We start from the raw sequence: 18,454 nt of genomic DNA, 5'->3' as shown, positions 1-18,454 counted from the left end.
CCCATCTGTCTTGCTCCCTCTCTCGCCATGTGACACGTCTGGTACCCTTCGCCTTCCACCCTGAATGGAAGCTCCCTGAAGCCCTCACCAGAAGCAGATGAAGGCGCCATGCTCCTTGTACAGTCTGCAGAACCATGAGCCAAATAAACCTCTTTTCTTTATAAATTACCTGGTCTCAGGTATTCCTTTATAGCAATGTAAAGCAGACTAACAAAACTGTATTATGGTTATACAACCACAAAGAGAAAGTTGCAAAGAATATAATCAATACCATTAGATCTGGACTTTGTTTCCTAACTGATGAAATGTTATCATAATTGTGAAGCATGAAACAAAATGTCAAAACACAATTTTGAAATCCTAACTCACTTGCAGCCTGTCACTGAGGAGGACTGTTTAACTATGAGTACTAGTTTGGGAGCTGGATTCCCTGGGTTCAACGCAAGCTATGCCACTTACCAGGGTAAGTCTTGACCTCTCCGTGACCATTTTCCTCCTCTGCAAAATCAGGATAACATGGTACCCACCTCAGGACTGCCACAAGGCCCATGTCAGGACCAACCCTCTCTAAGGCCAAGTAACAGACTTTCTCTTAGATCCAGTTGATACCGCAGTCTTTAGGTAAACACATGGACACCTCCCTGGGTGAAATATCCCATTATCTATATGTCTAAATAAACGGCTACCCTGAGACCTCTGCCCCTGAGGGCACACAATGATTAGAAGATCTCTGAGTCTCCAATTGCTCATCCCTAAAATGAGTTAGATAATGTCCACAATTCTACTTCTAACCTACTACAATTTCATTATTTAACCATTTTCCACTAGACAGTCATGCATGTGATGACTTCTGAGGAACACATACCCAGGGGTTCACAGGGGTGTTATACTTTACCTGCCGAAGGTACCAAAAGATGCATCATAAAAATTAATTCCATGCTTGAGTGAACAGCAAAGATCCATCAGGAAGTTATGAACGAGCTCCCTCACCATGCTTTTCCCTGCATCTTCAGCAGAAACCTGAGGGTTTTCAAAAAAGTCAATGAAAATCCCAAGCTCATAAACCTTAGTAATAGCTACAGAGTGAAAACAGGACAGTATCACCTGCCTAATGACAACTTAGAAAACATTTTAAATTAAGTACTTGGTATCTTTCCAAAAAATAAACAAACTCCCCCTGCCGCCAAACAGATACATTGATCCAAAAAAAGAATACTCTTGAGGGGCAAGTTTAAACCTGTATTTTTAAAAGCTTAAAAATGACTTAATTTCTCTTGTACTTTTGAAAAAAATTCCACATTTGGGAGTGTTTTTATGAAGCCCCTAAGGCTTTCTGGTAATAGAGCATACAAAAACATGTTCACAGCAAGAGGACACGGGCAAGTCTCCAAGATAAAAGTAAGTAAAATAGTAGGCTCTTGAGAGGTAAATTATTATAAAGTTAACAGGAAGTCTGAGCCTTCGCTACTCTGCCCAAGTCCATGTGTAGAAACACCCTGAGGAAAATTAAAATGCACATTGGCGCTGGGTCAATGTGAGAGCAACTGTTTTAATTTAGCACTTGAGTTAACCATTACAAAATAAATTATATGTGGCAGTGAGGATCCTAGATACACAGGATTGTGAAGTAAAACAAACAAGCCTTAAGACTCCAAAAGCTGGATGTGAAAGAATGGAAGGCAGGAAAAGGAGAGGTAAAAGCAAGGGGAGGAAGGGAGAGCCTCGATGAATCCTATAGATCTATCAGGCAAGCACTGCAAGGAAAACTTAAGATGTTGTTCAGCCAAAGGGAGTAACAGTTTCCTCTGAGGATCATACACCAGTGATGAGGTCAACTGAGCCCCCAAAGTGACCGCACCTTGACGTTTTCTGGGTTCACATCGGCAGTCCCATTCCAGCTGTAGAGAGATGCTATGTGGTTCAATAACTGCCCAGTAAAGAAACGCACCTTCTGGGTTTTTGTGATATTTTGATTGTGAACCACCTAAACATGGTAATAAAACAAATGAAGTTCAAGGAATTAAAATATTTTTTAAATAGTGTTTGCTTTCTTATCATTACAAAAATAATGCATGCCAATGGTAGAAAATTTGTTCCAAAAAAACGGGATAAACATAAACATAAAAAATTCACAAAAATTCCCAACCATCCTAGGATATCCAGTTACTAGGTTGGTGTATTTCCTTTCAGCCCCCACCACGTACACACACACACAATATTCATGTGTATGTATCGACTGTCTTTTTTTTGGCCTGAGATTATATTTATATGTGATTTTGTGCCTGCTTTTATTTACAGAGCATGAGCTTTTCCCACATCAATAAAAATTCCTTTAGAACATCATTTTGGAGGGCTAAATACCATTCTATCCTACGAGTGGACCATAACTTATTTAACTAGTCCCCTGGTATTTACAATTAGGTTGTTTCCAAACTGTGCCTATTCTCCATACTGCCATGATTAGCATCCTTATGCAAAGTCTTCACTGCAGCTCTGACTATGGACTTGGCACGGATTCTTATAAATGGAATTGTGGCACAAAAGTTCTCGGCTCCACCCAAAACTATCCTCCCCTCCTGAATCTCTGAGGGTGAGGCCCAGGTGTATATATTTCAAATACATTCCCCAGGTGGTTCCCAGGAAACCCTCCCACCCCAGTTCAGAACCGTATGTCAGGGTCCATGAACATACTTAAGACCTATGACATATACTGCCAGAAATGCTATCTTCCAAGGGGGCTGTAACACTTCCTCCAGGAAAGTATCTGATTCAAAGCTACTTCGCTAGCATTGAATATTATTGTTTTCAAAAGTCAATGCTATGTTTGTAGATGAAAAAACCTGTCTGTCACTATTTGCACTACTTTAAGGTTTCTCGACCCTGGCTCTATTGATAACTGTGGTGGGGACTGTCCTGTGCATTGTAGGATGTTTAGCAGCATCCCTGGTCTCTACCCACGAGATGCCAGTAGCACCTCCTCAGCTGTGTCAACTAATCGAAAATGTCTTCAGACACTGCCAAATGTCCCATGGAGAGTAAAATCACCCCCAGTTAAGAATCACTGTTTTAAATACTATGAAAGTAAAGCCTTTTCATGTTTGTTAGCCATTTTTATCTGAGCTTTTGACAACTTTTCAGATTGAAAGGGTCAGAGGTTTTCTAACTGATCATTTCAGGTGCTTCTGTATTAAGTGATCCTTTTAGCAAGTCTTTAAATTTCTGTAAGATGCTTGCAAAAGGCAGAATATGGAACATGACACAAAATAATATTCTGCTAGATGTGTAAATTAAGTATTATTTGTAATTTACAGCTTACAATTATTACACTGGCTTACTGTGAAATGTTGATCAACAGCTTTTCTGCAATTGAACAGAACACCAGCCTTGCCTGAACATCAGGGTCTGCTCCAGTTACTCTTTAACCTTCTAGTCCAGGATTTGCTCATCACCAAGAACAAGTTTTGGCTTAAGAAATAGTCCTCCACCCAACCTCTATAACAACCTACATAAGATATTGTAGCTCTAGAGTCAGGCAAAGCACTAGAGAGCATTTCTTCATTCACAAGGAGAAAGCAGACAACAGAAACAATGATCGCCAAGCACATACCTTTGTTTTCAGTGTGGATAACAAAATATTGATAGTAGAAATCCTATCTTCCTTTATGCCTGAGCTAAAAATGCAAGGAATAAACTCTGAAAGTAAAAGTTTCAAAGCATTAAATTCAAAAGTATTTGAAAATGAGAACAGAGAACATGACTGTGTAAATTGTACAACAAACAACTCCATTCACCTTTTTTTTTGAGTTTTGTCTTTTTAACTAAACAAATTCACAGTAGGAACGACCACCTTCTGTGACATAAGGAATCAAGAGTACCTAACGGTGAATGAACCAATGAAAGAACTTTTAAAGCGGTTCAGCAGTTCTTAGTTCCGTTTTACTTTCCTTTTCTCACATTAAGTAAAATTAACATAATACTGTTTGTAAGAGAATGTACAGTATAATAAACTAATAAAATTTCTTGCTTAGACTTGCTCAGAGGTATGTTTAAAGTGATTGGTCATCTTTTTACTGGTTGGCGGTAGAATTTTGGGTAATTTGTTTGTTTGCTTACTTTTTGCTTTCTCTTCATACTTTTTGATCCCCAGGGAAACAGCCACCAGGGCTTGACACTGGGTCATCACTAATGCACTGGCGACAGTGAGCAGAAGCATCAAAGCAATTATAATTTTACTTGTTCCATATGTGCTTATGGGCACACATAATTTCTACAAAAGCAAATTCCTTATTTTTAAACAAAGAAAAATCAGAAAATGCCAGACAAAAGGATAAAACTAAAAATCAGTAATAACCCCACTACCCGGAGGTTAACACTGAGTTAACTGTTAACCTTATGTATCCATACTGTCCTATTGAACAAAACCTCTACTCACATCCTTAATTATTTCCTTAAGATAAATGAATAGACATGGAATTGCTGGATCAAGCATCTTAAAAGGTTTTCTTTCTTTTTTTCCTCATCTTTTTCCACTGTGTGACCCACTTCAGTGCCAGCAGCCTATGGGCAGAGGCCAGGCAATGGTTCGGGGCCAGTTTGCTCTAGCATGGGGCACTATGACAGACCCAGGGTGTACGGGCCTGTCAGAAATCCATACCCATGCGTAAGCATCTTAAAAGTTTTGATGCATACAGCCAAACTTCCCAGCAGAAACACACTGCAATACATTCTCGCCCTCTTCAACAGTGCAAATGGTTGGTCTCCATTGTCTTTAAATAAAAGGCTAGATGGCTAAGATGACCCAGGGGAATTTTAAAGAAACTGCTAGCCCTGGCAGCAAGACATCCTGAATCTAGTTCCCGGTAACAAGCAGGGAAAAAAAAATTTGTCTGCTGCATCATGCAAAGAGAATGCATCTCTGTTCCCAGGCTGCTCTACCGCAGCGGTGATGAAGAGCCCCACACCCCTGACCAAGCCGACACCACCCTTAAATGGCCCCAGCAGTCACTCTAGAGGGGACTCAGGTCTCCCACCCTGGGGAAGGTGGGAGAAAGGCTGGAGATCCGACCACTCTAGACTACAGCACCCTGCTACTCCTCCTCCAACAATTCCCAGAGTTCTGGCCAGGACATGGGACCACTCCTCGTCTCCAGATTGTGCGATTCTGGGTAATCTTACTGAGCAACTGCCATGTGCTAAGCTAGGTGCTGCCATTTACTGTCTCACTGAATCTCTTGACAAAACATGAGCGGCCCTAACAGATTAAATGATGCCATGCCTCCCTCTGGGGGGACAGCCACAGAAGGTAGTCAGGCTGGAATTTCCTGAAGGCCTCTGACTGATGTTCTGGCAACATGGGGCAGAACCGCCAAAGTAATTAAACTTTATTTAAAATGCAATTCTTAAGGAAAGCCCGGTAGCCAGGGCTATAATAAATCTGTGCATGTTCTAGAGCCACGAAGCCTCCTTTGTTTGCCCGAGCCTGCCGCTCTGAGGTGTGCGTTTATGCTTTGTTACGGCAGTACCATAGATGGCATAACAGGAACACTGCTGTTCATTCTGACAGCGGTATCAAAACAGCACTGACAAAAGCTTCACCCCCCGCCCACCCACGCACACTCATTCCAGTGTACACAGCAGCTGCAATGGCTGCAAACTTTTTTCTAACCTGGAAAAAACGGTTTGCAGTGGGTTTTTTAAAACAATCGCAAATGAGTTTTCTTAAGAAATAAAGGGGAACACCTACCTTTCACTTCCAACACTTGCACTATAGTGCTGTCATCGCCAGTGATTAAAAAGGAGAGGGCAAACTGAATGTAGGCCAGCCGAACATCGTGCACCCCCTGGAGGACAGAGGAGACCACGTGTCACGTGCACGTTCCACACAGAGGCAAAGGAAACAGGAATGCAGTCGGCACGCATGCACTTCCGTGCCAATGTCACCAGCCCCCAGTCTGGTCCCCAGTCATCGGGGGATGCAAGTCTGAAACCAATGCTCACTCTTTACAGAAAGCAAAGGGTTTTTCTTTGCTCTTACCCCTCAATCTTCTCTACTTTACCTTCTCTTTCAAGCCCTTTTCTCGATACAAAAGTACAGGTGAAAAATAGTTGTGTCCCCTTCCCCAACCATAATATGGATCACTTTGGCATAGAGCAAGATTCTCAGCCTGCCTATACCCACTACTCTTGCTTGCTGAAGAAAATGATCTACAGCAATTTTGAAAATCCAAAGATAATGGAAAGACTGGTGTTGCATTTGATAAGACACCGATGTGGGCATGTCTGGTTTTTATTAGATATTGTGAGTAAGTTATTAGCTCATACCAGAAACCAAAGCATAGATGTTACGAACCCTGCGAGGCCTTCCCAGGGCTGTAGCCCACACTGTCCCATGTGCATCGGGCATGACCCAGGGCAGCGGGTACACTCAGCAAGGGCCCAACGCCACAACAGCAGCCAACACTTCCAGGGAAGCCATTAGGGCCACCTGGTCAGTTTCGCCTCCCAGTATGGTTACATCAAAGCTGTGTTTCATTATCTCTTGTTTTACATCTAAGGAAGCCAAGGCTGTGATCATGCAGGTCTCTCATCAGCTGTTGTAGAACTAGCATAAATATTTAGATTCTCCACTGCTTAAACCAGAAACTTTTCCCTGCTTCAGTTATTCCAAAGGTACCTTAATGCACTGCCAAGAAATACGTTAATATCACAACAAATTATTGCCCTGAAGGCCTGGAAAGATTAAGGACTATTCTTTGTCTTCCAGATAGTTCCAGCCCGCTTAGTAGTAGCAGTAGAGGTGGTGCCAGAAGTCATAGTGATGATGACGATGGTAGTGATGTTTATTGAGCACTTACTATGTGCCAAGCACCATGCAAAATGCTACACATCTATTATCTCACTAACTCCTCATAACAACCTGAGGTAGAGATACTTACACCACATCCATTTTACAGATGTGAAAACTGAGGCTTTAAAAACTCACTCAAGGTCACACAGCTACTAAGTAAATAAGTACCAGAGTTGGGGTAATAAATTATACAAGCATACTGCTTTACATCTGACTAGAGAAATTCTTTCTTCTTCTCAGAATTCCTATGACATTTTCATTTCACTTTTTCTCAGGGTGCAAGGGTCATACTTGGCATGAGGTAGGTCTCTGTGTAAGTATCTATTAATTCCATCTTGTTTTGTTGGGTGTATGTTTCTTCTGGAGAAAAGGAAGGACATCTAATCCATGCTAACAACTGGATCACAGCCTTGCACATTCATATTTATTGAGTCTATCTCTGTTCATGTTACACAGCATTTCGGCAAGACCTTACTAGACCAATGTGGGTTTATTCCAAATACATTGAGAGCTTTAAACTATTCTCTCTATTCTGGGGGACCTATCTGCGTGCCTCTTCACAAGGAATTCGAGTATGATGATAAACCAGTATTGGGAATGAGCTACATACACTTCTTTAGAGTGCCAGCAACACTCCAATGCCTTCAATAGCCACCTCAATGTTTATAAAACACCCATTGTATTCAAGATGCCGTCATCTCGGGCTAAGAGAGGATGCAAAGATGACTAAGATATTATCCCTGTCATCAGGAAGATTTAAGTGACCACTGATCCCAAGCCATCTAGATGCCTCATAGTTCAAATAAACATGTCACCTCATTCAAGCAGTTCATTTGTTATCTTGGTCTACATATGCCTTGTGTTTCAAATGAATGCTGATAAAATGCTAAAACTTGCCTAGCGAAATTAAATTAGGTTTTATCCTTTGCCTGCTAGTAGAAAGGTTCCACTTTTTGGTGGGGGGTGGTTTACTGCTGAAGTAACAGTATTGGGAGTCAGGGCCTTGGAATCTTGGTCCCAGTTTTTCTGCCATTCTAGATCTTTCTATCCTGCTTGTAGAGAGCAGAGTTAGACTAGATCCTCTCACGGGTCCCTCTAGAAATGAACTGCTAAATGAAAAGGGATTTAGTTATTACCTTCTGGCTCCCACCTTGTATATCCCAGATAACCCCAAATTTCAGTTTCCTAACACTGGGCCGGAACTAGGTGAGACCCCCAGGACACAGCACCTGCCTGCTCCAGCTCACCACTGCCGTGGCTCCTGCTCAGCTGCCAGGGCCTCTGCCCCCCACCTCCAGCACACTCTATCGAAGACAACCCACTCCCACTGCAAGAGGGCCACGTGCCTGCTCCTCATTCCTACCCTGTGACCTCACAGGGATATTATCCCAGGAAGAAAACGTCCTGAACTCTTCAGGGCTCGTTCTACAAAACACCGTCTAAAATAGACCAAAACATATTTGGTAAAACTGCTCTTTGGCACAGGATTTTAACAATGCTTTCTTTGGCTGGATGAATATATCCTCTTTCTTCATGAGGCTTTAATAATTCCCTCCAAAATGCTAAAAAGCACTCATTTAAAAAAAAAAAAAAATCACTGCCAGCATCTTCAACAACTAAATGGCATTAAAAAAAAGCAGAGGGTGGAGTACGAAAGAAAAACTCAGATTCAAAGAGATTTAAGAAACAAATCAACCAAATGCAACATGTGGACTTTGTCTGGTCTGAACCACAAAGTGCAAAAACATTTTTGAGATAGTCAGGAAAAACCCGAGAGCAAACTAGGTAACAGATGATATTGTGAAATTATTGATGGTGTTAGGTGTGTGATCATGGTACTGTGATTTTTTTATCTTCAAAAGGTCTTTTTCTGCTAGAGTACCTGCTGAAATATTTATGATGAATCATGATTCACACCTGAGACTTGCCATAATAGACCCCCCCCCCCCAAACAAACTGAGAAGGTGGCAGGGCAGAGGCTGATGCTGGATGGCAGGTACGTGGGGTCCTCGTGTTGTGCTCTTTATTTTTTAATGTCCCTGACATCTCCAATATTAAAAAAAAAAACTTAATGTCAAGACTCCATTTCCTACAACATACAAAGCATGTAAGATACTTGATACAGAAGATTATACAAAAGAAAGTAAAAACATTTTCAACTTGACAATAACGCCCATCTTGCAGATCCTAGAGAGGTCAAATAACCTGCACTGATACCTGAGATAAAAGAGCTTGTGCGCAGGGCCAGGGTTCAGGAAGGGAAGCCTTAGGTGGGCTTTCCTATGGCGTCTGGGCTTGGTGGGTGGCCTGCGTACTTAAGCCTTTCTTACTTAGAAGGCTGGGAGGGCTGAAGTCAAAACAGACAGCCGTGGGGTGGGTAGGGGGAGGGTATTTGATGCAATTACTGCCAGGCTTACTGCCAGGCTTACTGCCAGGTAAGACCAAAGAGCCATGATATTTGCCCTAGTGTGCAAATAGCACACACATTCTTTTTATGAGAAATGCACTTAAATGTCAGCAGCCATTACTCACTGAATGGAATCTGTTGACATCTTAATAACACATAGAATCTAAGAGACACTAAGAACTGGAATTTTTTTCTTTGGAAAACACCTTATTTGAAAGTCCAGCAAAACCGTCAACACCAGGCCAATCTCACAGAGCCACAACAGTTACTTGGTGTTTTTATTAACTCTTCGGCCTATTTCCTGGCAATGTAGAAACTCTTAATTCCCAGGAATAGTGAGAGAACAAGGCAGCATATGGTCCCCGAGAGGTGAATCATTCTAATGTGGGCTGATAACTGTCCACTTGTTCTTTATGCTCACGAGAGGGGGTGAGATGATGGCTGGGACTGTTGACAGCGCCAAGCGCCAGCAGGGAAGCCGATCCGGCAAGTGGGAAGAGGCCTTTGACAACCTGCAGCTGGCACATGCGATGGGAGGATGCCCTCTCTCAAGCTGATGAGTCCTCAAACTGTGCTCTCTCCCCAAGAACCTTTCCAACCCAAGTGAAACTTCCAGAACCATCACAGAATCTGTCTTTCACATCGCTGCTGAAAATCACCCATCCACACTCCCATTCTCTGTGACACAATCCAGCCTCTACCCATTATAAGGTTATAATTAGGAGGCACAAGTCGCTTATTAAATAATGAGCCATGAAAGTCTTCTTTGAGGACGTCACTGGCTTAGAGTTCCAAGGGTTTTTTCCCAAAGTGGTCAGAACAAGAACAGAGGGCTGGGACCCACTGTAAGCTTCATGGCCAGGAAGCACATGGAGGTTACTTCGCTTACTCAGCAGAAAAGACGCTCACAAACTAAGTCATCCTCACAGCCAGGAAGGCACCGTGCCACTGATCGCCGCCCCACACGTACACCAGAAACTTCCTCAGATGTCCCCATTGTTCAAGCTCTACCAGGCCCCATCACCAGGCAGGATTGAGGCCTGCCCTCCTCACAGACAGACACCGTGGCTGCCACGGCAACCCCCTCTCCACAGCTGCCTCTCACTTCGTCTGTGTGGGAACTGAGGGCAGAGAGACATGTAGGAGGCATGAGACACTCAGGCTTCCTCACCTTTGAATCCCTCTTGGTCGCCAGGGCATACAATGTCTTTTTATTCAAATCAAAATGGCTGCAGACATCCCTGGCAGCTTCGGGACCCTGGGTCACCATGGCGGCCATCAGGTTCAGGCAGGCTCGTGCCAACCTGCACGGGGACAGGGACAATGAGGAAAACAGACAGTCAAGGATGGCAGAAGCACAGAGCCACTTCACCACAAAGCCAACTGCACATGTGGTTGTATAATTTGCTACCCCCAAACCAGAAAAAGGAAGATGACATGTTTTAAAAAAAAAAAAAAAAAAAGCGCTTAACAAAAACTTCAAAAAAAAAAAAAACAAAAACTAAAAATTAAGGCTGAGTAGGACCAAGATCCAAATGAGATGGAAATTTCTCTCGGGTAAACCATCATGTGACTGAGACCACACCTTAGTCCCTGTGTTTGTGGGACACAGAGCAAGACTTCTTCACAAAGGCGTCTCCAAGAGAGCTCTTGGCTGCCTTTCTGTTCTGCAGTTACCCAGCTCTGCTACACACAAGGCCCTGTTCTAGGTGCTGGGAAAGCGGCATTCGATAACACAGGCAGGGCCCCTGCCTGCATGCACCTTGCATTCTAGTGGAGGGAGATGCTCAGCAGATATTTACAGAATATCGTGTGAACCACACAGTTGTATAAATAGTTATTTGTCTCTATGGAGAAAAATAAAGCTGGCTCAAGGGACAGAAAAGGACAATGGGAATGCTATAGGACACGGGATGGCCAAAAGAAGCCCTGCTGGGTGACACTTCTGCAAAGGCCTGAGGGCGGAGAAACAGCCAAGACTATCTGCGCTGTCTCTCTGCCACCGAGGTAGAAGGAACCAGCACTGGAAAAGCGTGTCTGGGGCGTTCCCGGGACAGAGAGAGAGGGACAAGAGGTAGGAGGGCAGTCAGGGATAGCAGGGGCTGGTCCACAGAGGAAGGAGAAGCAGAGACATAGTCTTGACAGCCTCGGAAGCAGCTCAGCGCTCCTCTGCAAGCAGAGGTAGAGGTCACACTCCCTAGAGGAGAGCCAAGCAGACAAACCCAAAGGCTAGTCCTTTGCCACACGAAGGCAGGCAACTCACCTGTACCCCGAGGCATACAGGGCCTCGCAGATGAGCTTCATGTGGTTGTTCATCAGCTTTTTCACAATGTTGGTTCCCACCACATGAAAATGTGAAAGATCACTTGCTGTCCTCAACAATATGGCCTCGAAAACTTGAAATATTAATAGCATCTGCAAAGCCGGAATTGAAATGCTTAGACATCATCTCAATTCTTTCCCTCCTATGCTCCGCTTCACTTAGCCATAGTTACTTACAGACTTAAAACCTTCAACGTGCGGTATTAAGCCTATCCAGATCCTGAGCAAGAGGTGACAAAGGCGGGGGGTGACAGCTTGGCAGGCTGACCTGCCAGGACTCAGGCTCTGGACTTAGCCTTGCTCCCACAGTCTAGCGAGACAGAGAACAGCTTACTTACAACTCCACAAAATGAAACAAAGGAGAAAATTCTCTTAAGGACTGGGCCTCACTGCTTTGGGGATACTCAGGTCTACGGCCTTACACCAAGAACCCTGAGATTTCAACCGGTTCATAAATACCCCAAATTTTTAACCTCTTTGGAACCAAAAGACAACAATTAATGCAGTATGTGTTCTGAGTCTGTGACACAAAGTTTTTATCTTTTTTTTGTTTAAACAAACCATATGAAACCAAGTGTATTTTGATTAAGTATCTATCATCCTTCTTTACGGATAATAACAAGTTGGTGGTTTCCAGTAAAACACTTTCAAAGGTCATGGAGGCAAAAATGAATATATTCCTATTACGCAAAGTAAAATTTTCTGTAAAAAGCTGATAATGTCTTAGATATTTGTATCACATTTGTCTTCATCAAGCTTAACACAAGAGTAGCATTAACTTTCCTCCTCTTCCCCAAGCCAGTAAGGAACAACATACTTCACTTTCAGGCCGCTTCTCTCCACTCAGGAGCTGGAAAATTTCAGCACACTCAACAGAAATCTTTATATAACCTTCCACAACATCGTACATGTCTTCTCGTGGTAGCTTCTTGGCAGCAGAGACAAATGCTTCCAGGGCTGAAATAAGAATTATGTTCAAACATCAACAAGGTCACTCTCCTTAGAAATAATCACGACCTGCTTTCTGTTCTGTGACCCTCCCCAACCTAAATACATAGCACAGAAGCTACTGTGAATGCTATAGACTTAACTGTTTCCCCCAAACAGTTGTAAGACTCTAGTCCAATACAACTGGTGTCCTTATAAGAGGAAGACATACTAGCGAGCTCTCACTCTGCATGTGGACATGGAAAGAGGTAGCCTGTCTGCAAGCTAGGAAGAGTGCCCTCACCAGGATCCAACTACGCTGGCACCTTGATCTTGGACTTGTGGCTTCCAGAACTAAAAGAAAGTAAATGTCTGTTGTTTAAGGAACCCAGTATATGGTATTTTGTTATGGCAGCCCTTGCGGACTAATCCATATGGACATTATAAAAATACTTGCAAATGATGAAGGCAGTGCAGGAATAAAACAAACTAAAATGACTCACCTGGACTCCCTCTTAGCTTTCACTCCCTCATCCACTGAATGGATATAACAATAAAAATAATAACACGGTAATGAAATATTACCAAGACCCCCTCTTAGCTCTCATTCCCTCATCCATTGACTGGATATAACAATAAAAATGATAACATGGTAATGAAACATTTCCCATTGTACAGATGAGAAAACTGAGGCCCTTGTCCAAGGTACACAGCTAGTAAATGGCAGAGCCAGGACTTAAACCCAGGCAGTCTGGCCCAGGTTCTCCCTTCTAAAGCTGGACAATTCCTGCACACGCCACAAAAGTGACACCTGTAAGTGAGATGGGTATGGAATGTCCACGCAGCGCTGGGCCCACAGTCAGCACACCAGGAACTTCAGCTGACGGTGGTGCTCTTCAAAAGTCCTAAGGGGTAGACCCTACAGGTTCGTATCCCCACAGGCCACCCCAGAAGTTACTGCCCCCAAAATCTGCCCTGCCAACAGCTTGAAGATTCCATTACACTTCCTCTCATTAATATACCCCCCCAGCTAATATCTGAACCCCCGCAGCCCCCACCGCACCAATGGGGAGCCGCCTGTGTGCTCGCTGCCCACGGAACTCTCCTTTCAGAATCTGAGCTCTAGAAAACTGCCTCTCTCTGTTTCAACGCTTTGCCTCTCTTTGGTTCATACTTCTCAAAACACAGGCTAACGGTGGCACACCTTATTAGGGCCTTCATTTTTTCTAAGGGATGGGGAGGACCTATCTTAATAGGAAACAAAGGAAGGGAGTAAGTATTTCCATTAAAACACTCTTACTCATTACCAATGAGTAAAATGCAAAATACCAACAGCTTTTACGAAATTCAGTACGCAGTCTTCATATAAACACCAAGGTAGGGTGCTCTGCTTTTGAAAAGTGCCCCCGTGTCCCCAAGAGACTCTTCCTCTGCCTCCTCTGGGGCCATAGGTAATGGGTTCCGTCTTTCCCACACTAGCTACCATCCCGGAGTCAGTCGGCAGCTCTGAAAGCCAAATGCTTCCTTCAACCTCTCTCCGGAGGTTAGAGTTTTGAGATCCTTTTGTGTTCAGATCAATCTCGATGTCCCCTGGAAGCACGAGGCCCAGAATAGGACTTGGTACTGCAGGTGGGGCCACCAGCTGGGCAGAGCAGACCAACAACACATCTTTCTTTCCAGACAGCAACTCTGTGTCTCTGATTAGCACCCCGATGCGCTCACAGTGCTACTAAGCAACATCCACCCTGGGACTCACAACCTGGACCTTACACTAAGAACATACCAGGTAAGAAAGTAAACTGGAGCCAAAGGCTTGGGCATGCATCCCAGCTTGGCCCTTTACTAGCTGCATGATACTGAGTAAGCCACTAAACTCTTAGTTCTGGGTACCTCTGGTAAAGCGAGAACAGGACTACATGACAGGGTTTGTATGAAGTGTAAAAGGGCTAATTTACATGTAAAGCATCTAGCATCACACTTAGGGCCAGGTAAACCCTCAAAAAATAAAAAGCCCCCAGTGGTCCACAGCAGCAGCCTTGGACATCTGGTCACATTCAGCGTCTGCCAGCCTCACGATGTGTTTTCAGATCCCGTTTTATGCTGCAACATTTTTTGCAGTGACCACCCTCATTTCTTCAACAGCTACCGAGCGCCTTTGCTGGGTGGGCAGGCACTGCTCTGGGCACTGGGGCCAGACTCCATCGCTGCCCGTCTGAAGCATAGTCTAGTGGTGATTATGAGTAGGGGTCGTGGGTGTTCCGGCTGAGGTGGCTGTGAGTCACAAGAGTGCAAGCCTTACAGGCACCCCGGAGCCACTCACAATACCTACTGTCTCCCTCAGAAAAACACAGAATGCAAGTGACAGCAAAGCCTACTAATGCAGGAAGAGCAGTGCTAACACTTACTCTTTTTTAAAGGAACCGTTTGCTAAACTCCAGCACATTAACTCCCAGCAGTCTAGGGTGTTAAGAGGGTGGGAACTGCTGGTCTATTGCATTTGCCATCTCTCTGTGTGTTCATCCTTCCATTCGCCATTTACTGAGCACCTACCACGTGGACCAGGCACCGCTGGTGCCCAGACATGCTGGTGAACAAACTGAAAATGGCCCCTACCCACATGGTGCTCGCGCTCTAATGGTAGAGACCAATGTACATTTCATAAATATTTATTAAGCACCTACCACAATCACTTAAATCGACACATATTATAAACTGTAGTAAGTGCCATACAGCAAAAGTTACGGCTGTAATGAGAAGCTAAACTGGGAACATGATTTAGTTAGAAGGTTGGGAAGGTATTCTTTGAGGGAATAATGCCAAACATGAGAATGGTGAGAATGGCAGGGGCGGGCAGGTGGGGCGGTGAGACAGTGGTTGGGGAGGGTAAGGGAGTAAGTGGAGAGGGCAGCCTGAGATGAAGACAAGTAGGCAGGATGAAGAGATGACTTTGGATTTCATCCTAAGGGTAGCAGGACACCACCGAACAGTGTCGTGATAGGAGTGAAATGATTGGATTTGACATTTTAAAAGATCATCTGCCTGCTGTGTGTAGCATGGGCTGTAGGGAGGCAAGAGTAAAAAAGAGACCAACTCTAGGTAGCTCCTGCTAGGACTAGAAAATGACGAAGATGAGAGGGAAGCAGAGAGGCTCCAGAAATACTCAGGAGGAGACCCACCAAGGCCAGGGGATGGACTGAGGCAGAAGGAGGTTTCTGGCAGGAACATGCAGGTGACTGGAATTATCGCACACTCCAGTCGGGAACTCAGAAGCAATGTGCAGATAGGGAGATCAAGAGTTTAACCTCTAGTGTACTCATATTTACAATACGGCCTTTTCTCTATCACCAGAGAAGTCATAGGCAAAAACTTTCAAAGGCACTGGCTTGAAACAGAACCTTCTTGATCTGGTAACCTCCCTAAAGCTGACATTGATCCACTCCTGAGCGGCCTCTGGGTCTCCACCAGTCTAACCCTGCAGCTCTGATTCCTCTACTACATGTAGGCGGCATAACCAGAAACCTTCCCTCATGCCTTGAAAACAAAATCCCCTAAACATCCATCAATTCCACTCCCTGATCTTCCAGTGATCCTATCAGAGGAAGTTATAAGAACATACCAAAAGGGAGAGAATCCAAGACAGAGACCAGATTCAAACACAAATCCAACACAACCTCACACAAAGGATTCACACTTTCACCCACTGACTTCAGCTTTGCCCCATCTTTCAACTACTTCACCTACAGCCATCGCCTGTCAACTCAGGTTTCCTTCTGCCACCTGTCGAAATGATATAGCACCTGAATGTCATAGTGCTCTCTGCAAGACCATGAAATACGGATACTACATCTTTTCAATAATTAAACACGCTCTCTCTTCTGCCAGAAAGGTTCTTGTTCCTGTCCTTTGTCCCTATGCCACGCTTTTGAAAAGCCAGTTCCTCAAGGGAGCCTTCTTTGATCTCTCATGTTAGATCCAAGGCCTGTTAGGCACCCTCAGACACCTTGTACCACTCCTTTGGAGCACTTGAAATTGTATGCATGTGATTTTATCGATTGATATCTGCGTTCCCCACTTGACTGTCTATAAGCCCCACATTGGCAAGGCCAGTGTCAGATTTTTATTCACCATTTTATCTGTCCCCTAGCAAATAACAGCCCCTAGTACCTACTAGGGGAAATGTATAAATTCTGTGCTAAAGTAGGTATCATCTTCCTAACACTGACTAGCAGGTACAGGTATCAGAAGTTTAAAAACAAAATCTGTAGAAAAATTGGAAACTGAAGATATTCTGGCCATTAATTTATTCCTGTAACCTGGGAGAAACACTTTCACTGTTTTATTTTAGCAGAATGTTTGCATATGGCAACATGTTCAACTGTGTTTTTCCCAAATTGTGTTACTTTCCAAAGGATTATGAGTAGTTGTGAAGGGGGGGGGGTCGTCACACTTTATAAGAAGTGAAATTCAATTACAGAATCTGCTTCATCTCAGTCACTGGTCCCATCTTGGTCAACTGACAAGTAGTTGTGGTGGCTTCCGGTAGCTTGTTACATGTTATTGAAAATGGTGCTCACAGCCCAAGGAGTAGCAAACTGTCTCGCTGAACTGCCCTGAGCTGACTCAATAAGGACTCAATAAACATTTGTTGTGTGACTGAGTGCGACGCTTCATTTACTTGCCTGACAACTGCAATAAGGAGGTTTTAGAGCTTGCTGAGGGCCGCTGCCCACACAAGGGTCATGTGGAGCCCCATGAAACTGTCACAACCAAGCATGTCGGGGCCCTCCTGCTGTCGCTGACAGCTCAGGGCAAGGAAGTGCTGCACGTAGTTCTGCAGCTGCCCCGGAAGGCCCGGGGCCCTGGACGCTAGTCACCAAGGCCCCAGTTTACTGCAAAACTGGAGGCTTGGTACTGACCCTAGGTGACCCAAAAGCTGCAAAAAGGAGAGGTTGTGCTGGCACACAGGAGGCCCCCCGGCAGACCCAGGCCGGGAGGCCACCTCGCAAGCAGGTGCTCCCTGCCTTGGCCTGCCGCCTCGCACTCACCTGGCCCGGTGTCCTGCGGGTCCCTCAGCTGAGCCTTGAACCGCACGCCCGTGAGCTCTTCCTTGCGGGCCCGCTTGGCTGCGCCCGCGGAGGAAGCCTGGCCGCCCCGGGCCTTCCTCTTGGGGACCCCCATGGCCGAGAGGGTGGGGGCGCGACGGAAATCACACACTTGCGGGTACCTGGCAAAAAGAGGCACACAGACAAACGACACGCGTCTCCAGTTCACGTGCAGGGAAGAAAGGAGCGTGGACTGGCGGAAGAGGCGGGGCCTCGGGAGCTGAGGCCAGCGGAAGGGGCGGTCCCAACGGGGGGCCGAGACGGACGGGAGGGGCGGGGCCTAAGAAAGGGGCGGGATGGTGGGAAGCAGGAGTGCCCGGTAACGCCGTGCGTCTGCGGTCCCTGTTGGCTCTCTCACTGTTAGGACGAGCGGACACTCCACGACCCGCTGCCCGGAATGCCGCGGCTTGAGGCCCAGCGGGGCGCGCCTCCTGCCCCTGGCGGCGCTCTCGGTTGCGCTTGGCAGGAAAAACTCCCAGACCCTTCACCTCCGTCCGACCGGACCGCGACGCGTTGAAGCAGCACAATGAGTTCTTGACCTGAGGGCGCTGTAATGGTGTCGCTTGAAGAACTTGATTCACACCCGACAGGATTGGATACTTTGCCAATTCGGGGCCCAGCGGATTGGCGGGAAGGGTGGATTCCCCTTGGCATAAATGTCATGCCGGCTTACTGCCGGAAGGTCCTCCTCCTTCCAGCACCTGTGCCGAGGGGCCACGCAGGTGCCCCCAACCCTGACGCTTAGCTTGTGTCACAACCGGAATCAGACCGGCTTGTCTCGTGGGCTGTCGTCCCAGACTGTCCACCCAGGCTTCCCCTAACTGATGGATGGGAGTACTTGGACTCTGT

General features: G+C 45.3%; 1 protein-coding gene across 1 annotated transcript in view; it reads right to left on the bottom strand.

Moving 5' to 3' along the window:
* Positions 1-17,756, bottom strand: part of URB1 (URB1 ribosome biogenesis 1 homolog (S. cerevisiae)) — a 77,916-nt gene extending 60,160 nt beyond the window's left edge. The window contains exons 1-8 of the mRNA XM_012657406.1: positions 17,549-17,756; positions 12,394-12,533; positions 11,518-11,669; positions 10,426-10,558; positions 5,744-5,840; positions 3,608-3,693; positions 1,859-1,984; positions 896-1,020 (exon numbers count right to left, since the gene is read on the bottom strand). Coding sequence (XP_012512860.1) covers positions 896-1,020; positions 1,859-1,984; positions 3,608-3,693; positions 5,744-5,840; positions 10,426-10,558; positions 11,518-11,669; positions 12,394-12,533; positions 17,549-17,681 — 992 coding nt within the window. The 5' untranslated portion in view covers positions 17,682-17,756. The remainder of the gene's footprint in view (positions 1-895; positions 1,021-1,858; positions 1,985-3,607; positions 3,694-5,743; positions 5,841-10,425; positions 10,559-11,517; positions 11,670-12,393; positions 12,534-17,548) is intronic.
* Positions 17,757-18,454: the final 698 nt, after the last annotated feature.

Source organism: Propithecus coquereli, unplaced genomic scaffold (assembly GCF_000956105.1).
Source record: "Propithecus coquereli isolate 6110/MARCELLA unplaced genomic scaffold, Pcoq_1.0 Scaffold54, whole genome shotgun sequence".
NCBI lineage: Eukaryota > Metazoa > Chordata > Mammalia > Primates > Indriidae > Propithecus > Propithecus coquereli.
Note: the sequence above shows the minus strand (reverse complement) of the source record. Positions and strands in the feature narration are given on the sequence as shown.